The following is a 14,481-nucleotide window of genomic DNA, read 5'->3' as shown; positions in this document are numbered from 1 at the left end:
TAACTAGGAAAGCTTTCTTCGTTCCACAAGCAGTCAATCGAAAACAGAAAATAAGGGGCTCCTAAAAAGTTTAAATAAAAAATAAACACCTCCCAGAGTTCGCCCGTCTTCTGCACAGCTAACAGATAACTAGGAAAGCTTTCTTCGTTCCACAAGCAGTCAATCGAAAACAGAAAATAAGGGGCTCCTAAAAAGTTTAAATAAAAAATAAACGCATTCCAGAGTTCGCCCTTTGGTCTTCTGCCAGCTAACAGTTAATTAGCAAAACCTTCTTCCTTCCAAAACCAGTTCTCATTCATTGTTTGAATAAATATAAACACGTTGCACGTTGGTGTTCTGTGCAGCTAAAAGCAAGCCTTTCTTTCTTACAAAAGCAGTCGAAAACAGAAAAAAAAGCAGGCACCATCTGTTTGCAGTTACCTCCAGTGCGATAATTGGAGACAGATAAGGTTAAAGCTCGCGCCCTAGGACCCTTGGCCATCCAGCAAACAATGTGGGACAATCACCCTCCCTGCATCAATTGCGTGACAAAAAAGCACATGCACGAGCGTGTGTTTAGAATTCAAACACACTTACTTAAAGTCTCGCAGGACAGCGTATGCGCTGGCTCAGGCGAGACCTAAAAAACAAATCCTTCCTAACTCCTGACACATAATGTTGTGCAGATTCATCACACAGTGCCAAAGCTATTAGCACATTGATACTTTTTTCCCCCTCTAGGTGCGAAGTATCTGCCAAATTTCGGGTTTATTTGTGAAAAGGTGCCAAAGTAAAATGCAAATTAGCTGACAAGCTGTAAAAGCGTTAACCCTTTTAGACCTACTCAGCAGCTTTCATAGATAGTCATATCTAAAAACTACAAAACTGATTTACAATAAATAAAAAAGCACACTTTGTGCTAAAGTTCATTCAATATTATGGATTTCGCTCTGTCTTTCGGTAAAATTTCCTATGCGACCTAAAGTTGGAAATGATGCACTTTTTGTTTCCCTTTTTTTTCTGTGGATGGGTTGTTTGAAACTTGGGTTGTCGAAACATAACTGATCGAGTTAGTAGATTGCCTATCTTCTAGCAAATCTGTCCACAGGGCCAAAAGTGATAGGCAAATCAAAAAATATATTTTCTGTAGAATAGACATCTCCAACATAACGACACAATGGATACAAACCCACGGGGTGTTTTCTTAGTGTGGAACCGGCGCAGCCTAAGTGTACGCTATTTTTGTGTGGACTTTCTGTGCAATGCAGAGGTGAGGGAAATCAACACCCCCTAAACCCTCAACCGGGACCCTTGACCAGGTCCACTGAAGGTAAATACTATAATGCTATGCACACTCTATCTTCTTAACATGTTATGATATTGTTATACCACTGTGTTACCATTATATATTCGATGCACATTGATAAAACACAACATTTCTGTGTTAAGTTAAAATTTGATGAATGTTCTTTTATTCTTTTATTATTTAGTGAGATTGCCCAGCAGTTATTGTCTATAGAAATGTTGCTCTATGTACCTTTTACACTGCAAGATACTTAATCAAAATATGTTTTAAAATAAATAGCATTTCAAACCACGGACAATCTTGACGCAACGTTTAACATACCTAATCAGATTAGGGCTACCAAGACTTGGTACAGTTAAAAATATAATGTAATCAAATTGAAAGGAATATTTTCAAGAACTTGTAGTAGCAGAGGTAAATCATTTTTATGTACATAGTCTACCATATTCACCCTTTTGCACAGTAAATATGTCTTCTTAAGCCGCATGTCTCCCAGTGCAGGTACATTCTGTGAGCCAAGTCAAAATTCAAGCTCTTCATGAGAACTCTGTGATCTTCACTGGCTGCTGTATTGGGAAGGAGGCATAGTGATTTAGGTTGATACTATAATGAGGCGTTGACTATGGTACTAGCTGTGAATCTCCTAGGTAACTATCGACTGGCTAGAAACCAATCAAACGCAGCATTTCTGGTATCTAACAGCTGCCAGTTTTACCATTTTTACCATCAGTTTGTAGCAGCTTCTCTTGTAGACCCATTTGTCCCTCCCTCTCTGTGGTATGGAGAACAATGATGGCAAAGCTGTCTTATAAATAGGGCTCCCTGCTTTATGGTATTTGTCTTTTAGGTTTAAAGCATTTTATTAAAACACGAAAAACATGGGGAAGGGAAATAGGAGGTCAAGTTTACATACAGTACAAAAAGCGGCATGTTGCATCAATTCTGGAGGAAAGTGGGGAGGTCGGTAGTCCCGGAGGGGAACAAGGCGTATGTTGTAAGGCAATAAAGCAGTGCGAATAACCCTCCAGTAGTCCCCAACCTCCCAATCAAAGCTAAGCCTAAGTAGCGTCCCGCAACACAGTGAAAACAACACAGTCCCTCCAAGCCCCCCGTCCCCAGAAAAATTAAAAAGGAAGAAAACAATACCCCAACATCCCCGTCCAATAGCCCGTGATAGAAGCATTCACCCCAGCCACCTACCCCCAACCCCCAATCCCCCTGATCCCACCCCTCTTAATCCGCTGGAGCCGCCGGCGGCGTCAGCCTAAGAAGGCGTAGGTACCTTGGACATGTGAGCTCGCGAAATTCCGTGGACAGCAGTGCCAAAAAAGGGTGCCAGAGCTCCTCGAACTGGTCTACATTTCCAGCCACTGTAAGCGACATCTTCTCCATACCCAGTACCTGCCAGAGTCTATGTAACCAGCCAGTGATAGAGGGGGCAGTGGGGGTTCGCCAGTGTACAAGGATATTTTGAACCGCTGAGCCTAGCGCAATAGCAATCTGCCTACCCCTGCGGGACTTCAGCGGGTACATCAAGTCATTGGGAAGGCCTAGCAGGACATATGCCGGTAAGCGCGGAAGTTCAACCTCGAAGTGCCTGTCCACCTCATCTAAGACCTCCTTCCAATAAGCAGACCGTATCGGGCACGCCCAGAGAATGTGCGATAGAGTACCCTCCTGTCCGCAGCCTCGCCAGCAACCCTTGTCGGTGAGTTTGTGCATTTCGTAGAGCCTCTCCGGGGTGTAATACCAGTAGGTGGACACCTTGGTAAAGGTCTTAGTCAGCCCAGTGTGGTACGCAGAGTGCCTCGCCCGATATGCAATCTTGTCCCACTCCTTGTGGCTCAGGGTTCTGCCCAACTCCCTGTGCCAGCGCTCTCTCCCCGGGTTGTGGTAATGAAACGGCGGGGGTTGGAGAAATTTATATAGATCGGTGATAAGCTTGGCATCCGAGGTCCGGGTCACCAGCCACCGCTCGTAGGGCGTGATTTGACGGGCAGCGACGTCGCGCACTGGGGGTTGGAGAGCCCAATGGCGGACCTGCATATAATGCAGTCTGTCCCCCTCCGTCAGACCAAATTCCTGTCGGAGCTGTTGGAAAGGGAGCACGCCCTCCGGCCCGTAAATCTGAAAGAGCGCCCTGCAACCCGCACTCACCCAGTGGGAAAAAGCTCCCGGTTCCAGGCCCGGAGTAAAGTCCGGGTTGCCAACGATGGGTGTAAACGGTGATGGGAAAGTAGTTAGCTCGCGGAGCTCACAAACCGCATCCCACACTCGTAGTGGAACCCGGGTGACAAAGGAGGCGTAGAGATTAGCCGGGCGATGTGCGCGCCGCAGGAATGGAACCTCTTGAAGGGTGCGACCTGCAACTGCCTGATCTTGAAAGAGCCAGTGCTTAGCCGATTCCCACCTGCTCCATTCCACCAAATACCGGAGTTGCGCCGCCTGAAAATACTTCCGGAGGTCCGGAACACCGAGACCCCCCGCCTCCGGGGCAAGCGTGGAAAGAACCCTCTTCATCCGAGGCTTACGGCCCTGCCACACGAAACGGGAGATGTCAGCCTGCGCTTGCTGTATCCAACCCACAGGGGGCTGGAGAGGTAGAGCGCGAAAAAGATACAAGATCTGGGGCAGTACCGTCATCTTCACCGCTGCGATACGGCCCAGCCACGAGAGCAGGCCCTTGCCCCATCGGCCGAGTTCCTCCTTGATCTTCTTGCTAAGGGAAGAATAGTTGGCCGTGACCATTTCAGGCAGCGAAGGAGCAAGCAGGATCCCCAGGTACGGCACCGTGGTGGTGGACCACTGCATAGGGAAAAGACGCTGGAGGTCTCGCCTGGTGTCCGCGGAGAGTGACACATCCAGGGCAGCCGACTTGGACATGTTCATTTTAAAGCCGGCCACGCGAGCAAAGGCGTCCAGTTCCTGGAGGCAGGCAGGGAGCGACCGCCTGGGGTCATCCACGGTCAGCAGGACATCGTCCGCATATAGGCTAACAGTATGGGTATACTGACCCATCTTAACCCCAATAGCGTCCGGATTGTCGCGAATCCTCTGGGCGAACGGCTCCATATAGAGGGCGAACAAGAGCGGTGAGAGGGGGCATCCCTGTCTCGTGCCACGCTCAATGGCAAAGCTACTAGAGCTGTGTCCGTTGACTCGCACCGATGCCGACGGTCTCTTATAACAATTGAAGACCATGGTGCGGAACTTCTCGCCGATCCCCAGTTTCCCGAAAACCAGCTCAAGGTACGGCCAATGAACCCTATCAAAGGCCTTCTCCGCATCGACCGACAGTAACATCCGCTCCCCCGGGACGCGTGAGGCCTTTTCTAACACGTGCGTCACCCTCTTGGTGTTGTTGACTGTCTGCCTACCGGGCACAAAACCAGCCTGGTCCGCCTCCACCAGGCCCGGTAGGTGCAGCCCAAGTCTGGCCGCCAAGATCCCCGTGTAGAGCTTAAGGTCCACATTCAGAAGCGAAATAGGCCGATATGAACCGCACAGGGTCCGATCCTTCCCAGGTTTCGGAATAACCGACACCGTCGCCGAAAGAAGGTCCGGCGGGATGGCCCCCGGCTCAGAGAAGGAGTTGAACAGGCGAGCCAGGATAGGCGCCACAGTGGAGCAGAAGGTCTTGTAGAACAAGGCCGTGTAGCCATCCGGTCCCGGGGCCTTACCGTGCTTCAACCGTGCGATAGCGGAGATGACTTCCTCCACATGGATGTCCCTCTCCAGGTGGTCCGCCTGGGCGGGCTCCAGGGCCGGGAGGGTCACGGACTCCAGATAGGCCTCAGCTTCTCCCGGTGGGGAGGGTTCCGCGGCGTATAGCGCCTCGTAAAAGCTACGGAAAGAATCCGCCACATCCGCGTCACCAGAAACCGGGACCCCATCTGCGCCCACTAGCTCCTTCACCACGTTGCGTTGCTGCGCAGCCCTGAGCCGATGGGCCAGGAGCTTACCGCATCTGTCTCCGCCTGTATAAAAGGCATGCTTCAGGCGCAACGCTGCGTATTCCGCCCGGTCTAGATCTAGCGCAGAGAGGAGTTTCCTCGCCGCTTTCAGCTGCCTCCAAACTCGAGGAGCCCCCGTTCGGCGGTGAACCTGCTCAAGTTCCCTGACTTGCGCCGTCAGTTCGTCTCTCTTACATTGCCGCTCTCTGTTCTCCGCCGAGGAAATGGAAATAAATTCCCCCCTGAGGACCGCCTTCAAGGCTGCCCACTGCGTCGCTAGAGACGTGTCGGAGTTGCTATTGTGGACCAGGTACTCCTGAATGACCTCCCCCACTCGCTTCACCACCGACTTCTTATGTAGAAGCGTATCCCGAAGCCGCCACATCCCTCTGGAGGGGGGGGGCTGCCGGCCAAGCAAAAATTCCGGAAACCGGTGCATGATCGGACAGGGACAAGACCCCGATGTCTGCCGCCGTGGCGGCCGAGCGAAGCGGGCCGCTCACCAAGAGATAGTCCAACCGCGAATAAGTGCGGTGCGCGTGGGAGAAGTATGAATAGTCCCTATCGATGGGGTGCATAGTGCGCCAGAGGTCATGCAGATCCAGCTCTGCAATCCGGTCTTGCACCGCTCGAGAAAGCTCGCCCGTCTGCGGGAAGCGTTGGGCAGACCTATCCAAGGTTGAGTTGAAGACCATATTTAGGTCTCCCCCCAAGACAACATGGCGATCGGGCGAGGCAGTGACGTCCACCAACACAGATTCCAGGAAACGATCCTGGTGGTCATTCGGGCTGTAAACGGAGCCAACCGTGAAGGCGATACCTCCAAGCCGCATGCGATACACTAGAAGCCTCCCCTTCTGCTAGGCATATTTGTACAATACCTCGCCCCTGAAGGAGCTGGCTAAAAGAATGGCTACACCCGCAGTCTTGGTCGCCGCCGATGAGAAGAATTGGGTGGGGAACTTGGCAGAGCGCAACCTATGACAATCTTTGGAAAGTAAATGAGTTTCCTGCAAAAGGCAAATGTCCGCCTGCGTCCCCTCTAGCAGGGAAAGGTTCGCCCTACGCTTCACAGGGTTGTTCAGACCCTTAACATTAAGGGTCACCACTTTCAAGGACGACATCGCTCCCAGGGGATCGAAGCGCTATGCAGCAAGCGAGGGATCAGCGGAGGGGGCGCGCGGGGCAGGGGCGCAGGGAAGGCCAGAACCGGCCTCGCGTGTGCATGGGCAGTATCGGACGGGACCCCACCAACAACAAACCAACTCCTAAGCCCTCCCAGAACCAACCCATGGCAACTAGCCAAAACCATAAACAAAGAAAAACACCCCATTGTCTCAGTCCAGCCCAAGCGGGCGAGTCTGTAGAAAACAATCAAGTGGACGTTCAGCCACTCACCTCCAACCGTTCCCCCCCAACCCCCAGCCCCAACCCAGCATCGTAGAGGCTAAGAATCTCTCCCCCCGGAGTGAAGTTAGGCCGTCATGGCCACGCCGTTGGATTCAGGCAAGTTCCTGGCCGCCGTTCTCAGGGCCTCCGCCATATCCGCCCTGATGGTAGGGGAATCAGGGCGACTCGCAGTCGCCGGTGATTGGCGTCTCCTCGATCTTCGCCGACTCCGTCGCTCGGGACGCCTCCACGCGGGCGTCGCCCCTTCTTCTTCCGTGGCTGTGAGTCCCAGCACCCCGCAGACGTCCTGGAGGGAGCGCAGCTGGTGTAACACCCCATTCCATCGGAAGATGAGACGGAAGGGGTGACCCCAAGAGTAGGCCGTCTCATGTTCCCGCAGAAAGTCCGTAGCGATACGGAAGGACCTACGCTTCTGCAGAGTGATGGCGGACAGGTCCTGGTAGAGCGCCACGGGCCGCTCTCTGAAAGTTAAAGGCTGCTTCCTGCGGGCCTCTGTCATAATGCGCTCCTTCAGGGGGAAATCTGGCAGGAACGCCAGAATATCAGGTGGGGGTGCCGATGACTGGCGCTGGCGGCCCACTCTGTGCGCTCTGTCTATGCGGATCGGAAAGTCCGTGTCTTCCCCCAAAATGTCCCGGAACAGGTCCTGCAGATAGGCCACCAGGTCTGCTCCCTCATCCGCGGATGGGACGCCCCGCACCCGGATATTGTTCCGCCTGGACCTGTTCTCGAGGTCCTCAGAGTGGGCCTGGAGCTCGACACACTGCTCCCGTAGGCGGAGAACGTCCTGCTGGAGATGGACTATCTCCTCATCGCGGCGCTGGGCTGCCGTTTCCACCGTGTCAACACGTTCGCCCAGGCCCTCGACCTCTCTGCGCACTTCACGGACCTCGCTGGCCACCTCGGTCTTGAGCGTCTGGAAGTCCTCATTGAGGGAGCTGAATAAGTCCTCCATGAAGGACCTCGTGACCGGTGGCTCGCCTCCAGTGGCATCTGCCGAGGCCCGAGAGGACCCCGGGGACGGTTGCGTCCTGTCCCGCAGTTGCTGGGCCCTGCTGAGCATGTCTGGTAGAGTGCGGTCCCCCCTTTTCACGCCTCCTCTCCCAGTCATCTTGGCCTCCGCGGTGGGCAAAGCTCAGAGCTGGCCGCTGTAGATGCGCCCAGTCGCTCGTGGGCACCAGATGTGAAGGCTCCGCCGAAGACAAGGGTGATGCGTCACAGGCGACAAAATGGCGGCACAGGCCGGGGCGAGACGATCATCGTACCAACCAGGGCGATGAACAGGGCCAAAGCCAGGGTCCTTCAGTAGTTCACTTTCAGGGAAGGTGGTGCAGGAGCCAGGGCGAAAGGAGGCACCCGTTCAACAAGGGCGCGGGCGAGGGTCGCCAGCTCCAGCTCCTCAGCGACAAGATGGCGGAAGGGCTGAACCTGGGAGGGCGGCCCAGGCCGGCAAGACCGCAGGCGACCCTCGGGCTGCAATGGGCCAGGAAAGTTCAAAACCAGTGTCCCACAGTTGTGCCGGCGGGTGCACCCAGATCGGCCGCCGCTCAAACACCTCCGTCTTCTGCCTCTAGGTTCGGGATCCGCATGGCATCATACACCGACATCCGTGGCAAAGGGGCAGAGCGCCAGCGCGGGTCCGGGGGCCGCTGTCCAGCGATGACTCTGGGCACGTAGGCTCCGGCTGGGAAGCCCCTGTACTCTACGGAGCACGCCGGGCTCGTTCTCTCGGGATTACCAGCTTTCAGCACTCGGCCCAGCCGAGGCGCTCGGACAGCGCCGCAATACGCTCCGCCTCCAGGCTCCTCTCCGTGGTCCGATCCAGGCTCTTCTCCGTGGTCCGATCTTTGAATAAACTTTACGGGCACTTCCTCCAGGGCGATAGGAGTCAAAGTGATATCAGGATGTGCCCCAGGAACTCCGGCACAGTTCTCTCGCCCGCAGAGCAGCCGCTGGGGGAGAGAAGCGCAGGAATCGGGGCTCGAGCTGAGCTGGGCCGGAGGAGCTACGGGAGGAAGCGTCTGCTCACCCCGCCATCTTGGCCACGCCCCCTGGTATTTGTCTTTTGACTTTGTCTCTATTTATCCATATTTATTTTAGGTTTCGTGAAAAAATGAAGCTAAACTGGTATATTTCCACATTTATTTAACCTATAAAGAAGCACTCATGCCTGTAGTGGTTTAGTGATATGAAGATTCGCAGAACTTAAATCAATGCCCCTATGTGAAACTATGCAAATTTCATTCTCAACCATGTACGTATCTACTGCCGTCTAAGCCTCTTTACTGAACTTAATTTCTTTTTTAACCCCCTAAACTATCAATCCACACAGCTATTGGCCTGGAAGTCATTGTAGAGAGTATTTAGAACCAGTCAAAAAGCAACCCACTTACCCTTTTTATCCACATTTAAAATAAATACAGACAAGGAAATAAGTGGTTTTCTGTCTGTATTTATCTGTAAAAACGGAAAACAGGGAGCCTTACTTATCATCAAAGGAAACTGGCTTATCAATTAATGAGGAGGTGGAATAATGAAGGAGGCGTCTTTGTCCCAGAGCTTTATGGTCTTCTGGGTGACATAGTTATCTAATGCCTAACAGTTGAACAGTATATTTGATTATAAATTCCTTGCACTTTTTCTGGCCCAGTGCAAGATTGCAAGAGTATCCACAGGGGGTAATTATAAAATTAAACAGCTGCTAACAGATGGTTACATGCAATACCTTTTTCTGGGGCATGTGGGCTTTCCTACAAGGGTTCTGAATGGAGAAGCCAAGCAGAACGGACTCCTACACCATGTGGTCCTCTCAGACCAGCGACCAGCTACCCCCCACCCCCCACCCCCCACCCCCTCCCCATTCCTCTCTTGGTGCTCTGCTCAGGACCTCATACTATTTACATTATCAATGCTGTCTTAGCAATTTGGCCTCTAATATTGCTTGCCTTCTGGTACCTGATATGAGTGTTTTAGCAAAAGCCCATCTTTAGTCAACTATATTCACTCTCTCTGATTATAGGACCTAATCATCCCAGAGTCAACTCACACACTCTCCCCACGAAGGCTACCAAGTTAGGTGCAGTATCCCAGATGACAACGAACAACAGTTCACTCTTTTGACATCTGAAGGGCTCACCTCTACACTCCCAAGCCAATTTATGGGTGCTTCATACTAATTTTCCTTGGACCCCTCTGACAGGGATATTTTGATTACCCAACGTCATTTATACTTGGGTCAGGGGGCATAGGAAGAGGTGTGATTTGGACTTGCTGCTGATTAACTATACTTACCAGATTCCCTCAGGCTGGCAGCAGGGGCTGGGCAAGACAGAGACAATAAGAGTAGACTGGTGGAGCTTAGGTTGGCAGGCATTAAGATCAAAGGGGATTAGGTGGTGGTCCGTTCAGTCGGTTGGTAGGATAGAGTGGAGAGATAAGGTGTTGTGTTTAGAGATGATTGCATCCGGGTTAGAGCCTCTACTGTGAGATTATTGCAGTGTTGGGTGAGATCGTTTGTTTCCAGGAGAGCGGATAGGGCTTGTACTTCGGCATTGTTCAGGTGCAGGTTTAGGTTTTCTAGAATGATGTCGGGGCTGTCTTTTAGGGAGTGTGAAATTAGGTCTGTTAAGTCTTAAAGGAATTGTGGGTTTTCATCTGGAGAGTGAAAAAATACATGAAATTTGATGGGGTTGAGGCCTTTAGCGGAGAGCCTCACTCATAAATATTCAAAGATTGGGTATTTGGTAGTGTGGAAGGGAGTTAAGCAGAGATCCTTTTTGTGTATGATGTAATCCACAACCTCTGCGATCCTTGCAATCGGAACGAATGATTGAGTAGCGTGGTGGAGTGAGACGATCAATGAAAGGGGATGAGTGGTCATTCAGCCACGTTTCAGTTCAGGGTGGAGGTAGACAGAGCGATGGTTATTGGGAGTAGTAGGTTCAGCTAGTAGCAGAGTAGGTGCATAGATGAGTTCTCCGGGAGGGTGGAGGCGTGGTGGTGGGAGTGGATGGCATGGAGGCGCAGGGAAGTGTCGATCAAAAATGGATAGGTTTTGTTCAGAAGCTTGGATTAGGATCTTTCCATTTCTGTAAATGGTTATTGACAGTTCTCTGGTATGGCTACAGGGTGGGGCTATAATGAGCAAACATCTATAAGGTACATTGGTAGTATTAGTTACATGAAGGTGTTGCAGGAAGTTCTCCCTCCATTTGGCAAGTTTCGTAGATTGGAAAATTAAGATCCGTGTGTTGGACTGTAGAAAATGTCTGTTATTAGTTTCTCTGGATGTTCTTTAAGAATTTTGTGTTTGAGGTTTTTAGCAGCATGTTTTTAGAGGTGTCTTGGAAATTTGATGCAGTTTTAGTTGGGGACGTATCTTCCCATGACGGTGGTGTGGCGGAACAATTACCTAGCAGTAAGATCCTGAACTTGATGTTTCTACCAATGTTGGACTTTAAGAGAAGCATTCAAAAATGTGCATATTGATCAAGACGCAGCCCCCAACAGCTGCAATGGTTGCCTGTTGCAACAGTGGGCCCTTCAGTGGTGGGCTGGTAGGCACTTCTTTGAAGGAGTTGGTGCCATTGTCGGAGGCACGATGTGGGAAGTCACCAAGAAGAGCTGGTAGGATCTCTTTGAGGGAAAAGGAGGCCTTAGATGCCGAAGAGCGCCTGTGGGCTTGTTGATCTTACTGGGTGCTTAGTGGTCACTGCATCTAGGATCTGGGGGTTGTGATGGAGTCTATTGACCAATCTGGAAGGGGGTCCTTTTTATCCAATTTATTACTTTGATACTCCTGGATGGCCTCTTTCCCCACGTTTTCAAGCAGGTACCTCTCTGCAAAACATGTCCAGCTATTCCCTCCTATCAGGATGGGGTTCCCAGTCTTCACACTTCCAGAGATACGTTGTCAAATAGTTGCTGCATCTGTTTTTCAGCTAGCACCCTTTCTCCTCTTAGTCATGTAACAGTGGACGCATTATTCCTTCAGTGGGTGTTGGGATTCAATCCGACCCATTCTTGTGCACCCCTCAAGTTTACAATGATCCACGCACCCAATATAGTGAAGCTTCGAGACTGACAGGCTGACCTGGCAGAGAGGGAGCACAAAATAGCATGCCTCTTTAAGGGATGTGTTTTTTTCACAGTGTTGTATTTATGACCAACTTATGTTGCCCATAAGCCAATGTTCAGAGGTAGTCACTACCAATAAAGTGCTACTATCTTGAGGAAATACATCTGGAGCCTGCCAAAATATCTATAAAGCACTTATTTATGTTAACCTTGGTAGAGGAATCTCCACAATGTAAGCCAATACCTCCGTCTTTTTAGCACAGAGTTCATATTAATGTTCCCTCCAAGGTATAACAGTTCTGTCTACAGTGCATCCCAGAATGTGTATCGGGGCTAGTATAGTCTGGTTTGTGGTATTCCAGTCAATTGTTCTTTGTTGGTGCTAAAAATCACCGTATATCAATTTGCTATGGTATCTCATAACCAGGACTACTGGAATTACGCAGGAGGGGATGGACACTTTATGCAGGGGGATTGAATAATATATGTGATCGTATTACTTCAATATTTTGTCCTTTATACACTTGGTAACACTACCATGGCATAGTAGCAGTTTAACACCCAATTATAGCAATAAGCATCATAAAAGTGACCAGTTGGCCTTTGCAAAGGATCTTTCACTGTGTGCAGCAGGTGTTGCTCCGTGTCAAGTAACGTTTGAACCGTTTGAGCTAGAAACTGTAATTTTTTTGTTGCAATTCGCAAATGACACACCAGTTGATTGTGTGGAATATGCGGCAAATCCATAATTTTGAAAAATGCTGTAGCAGTATAGTCTCTAAATTACAGAAGCCCTGCTCGTAGCATAAATTCATGTGGCTACGCTATTTTTTTAGTGACTATCTACCTAATTATATATTATTTTTCTGCCACCAATATCATCTGTATGTCTTCCCTAACATCTGATGATTTTTCCCAAGAGTATACAAGGGTTTTCTCAAGTGAGAGGCAGCTTTCTCCACCTCTCCACACATGATTTTAAGCTGTGGTTCTTCATGTACCAACTTCCAGTTACCAGTGATGCGTTCTGTGAGTTGATGTCTTTGGCTGGCTGTTTCTCAATATTGGCTTCTGTTAACATGTTTACATTTACATTAACAGTGTAAAATGCATGGAGGTCACGGTCATCAGCATGGACCCCATGGGTCCCATCGACCTCAAGGACAGCACTGGCAGAATGTCATTCCTCAAGAAGATAGCGTCATGTCCAGTCAGCCAGATTTTCCACACATGGATGACAGTAATAACTGGGACATTGTTAAGGCAACCCAGTAAGTACACTTCTTTTATGGTATTTTCTTGAAATGTGTGGATAACAAACACTTTGAAATTGTGGATGGGAAAAAAAGTGTTGCAAACCCACAGGTCAGACTTTGCCTGTGCAGTCACCCCTAGAGTTCCGCCACAAAGGCTGAGAATTCCTCCCACCTGGTCAGAACCTGTTAGTGAAGCCATCTTGTCTGGCCATAGCATGCGACCCTGGCTATATGAATAAGTAGAGATCTGAATATTACAAAGTCAGTTAATCTTTGTGGATGTGGACTATTTGCAAGTTAGTAACTCAAATTCCTATTGTTGTTACGTATATTTGTAGAGCGCAGTATCACTTTGTGGGTATCTGGACACTGAACAGGTGTGGGGGCCTCTCCTTGTAGAGCGAGGAATGCTATTAATCAAAAAGCCAGGTCTTTAGCATTTTGTGGAACTCTGTTAGTGAGGAGGTGGCTCAAATGTGAAGTGCAAGGCCGTTCCAGGCTGTAGGAGTGATGTAAGAGAAGATTTGATCTCTGGCTCTGTTTCTGTGTGTGCAGGGGATGTTTTTAGGTACGAGGCCAGCTGAGCGGATCTGTCTGTATGGTTGTTGGGAAGAGATGCAAATCTTCAAGTAGGTTGGGCCTGTGTTGTGTAGTGCTCTGATGTGTGGATTTGGAGTTTGCACTGTTCTGTAAGGGGAGCCAGTGGAGCTGTCTGAGGTGTGGTGTGAAGTTTACTATGGGGAAGGTTGAGGATATGTCTGGCTGATGCTTTCTGGATAATTTGGAATCTTCCGGTGAGTTGTTTGATTCCGGTGCATAGGGAGGTTCCTTAGTATAGCTTGCTTTGGGCTTGGGTGACAATTTTCCTGGTGCTGCTGAGGAGCCATTTGATAATTTTCTTAAGCATCCTTATGGTGCGGAAGCAGGATGTTGTGACAGAGTTTACTTGTGCTCTTGTGCTGTCATTTCCAGTTTATCAGTGATGAACTTAAGGTTCCTGGTATTGGGGGTCGTTGCTGGTACATGATCAGCCAGTCATCAGGTGAGGTGTTTTTACCGACGCTTACCACATCTCTATTGTTGTTTTTTGAGCTAGAGACAGTTGAAAAAGATCCAGGTGATGCCTTTAGTCATACAGGTGCGGAACTTGTTTCTTGTGCTTGGGGTTCTGTCTGAGAGAGACAGTAGGGGTTGTGTGTTGTCAGCGAATGTTGATGTGGTGGCCTGTGGAGTCATGTGTGCTTTCAAGAACGTAGGGCTGAGGGATTCAACATGGGGCATTGCTCAGATCAGGTTTTAGGATTTCGAGGTCTACAGTGCTAGACTGACTATTATGTCTGTCAAGAAGGAGCAGATCTAGCGGAGGGCAGGTCCTTGAATGCCAATCTGGTGTAGGCGTCTGATGAGGACGGATTGTGAGAGATGCCGCTGAGAGATGGCATGTGCTGAAGGCTGCCGTTGTTGTGATTGAGTACTCTTTCCATACTGTGGTTGGACCTGA

The 14,481-nt window shown here is 50.1% G+C and overlaps 1 protein-coding gene across 1 annotated transcript in view; it reads left to right on the top strand.

Annotated features, from left to right (window-relative positions):
• ZDHHC13 (zDHHC palmitoyltransferase 13) overlaps window positions 1-14,481 on the top strand; it is a 322,174-nt gene that overhangs the window by 19,432 nt on the left and 288,261 nt on the right. Inside the window, exon 2 of the mRNA XM_086959524.1 lies at window positions 12,826-12,995. Coding sequence (XP_086815650.1) covers window positions 12,826-12,995 — 170 coding nt within the window. The remainder of the gene's footprint in view (window positions 1-12,825; window positions 12,996-14,481) is intronic.

The sequence above is a fragment of the Lissotriton vulgaris genome, chromosome 2_2 (assembly GCF_964263255.1).
Source record: "Lissotriton vulgaris chromosome 2_2, aLisVul1.2, whole genome shotgun sequence".
Classification (NCBI taxonomy): Eukaryota; Metazoa; Chordata; class Amphibia; order Caudata; family Salamandridae; genus Lissotriton; species Lissotriton vulgaris.
Note: the sequence above shows the minus strand (reverse complement) of the source record. Positions and strands in the feature narration are given on the sequence as shown.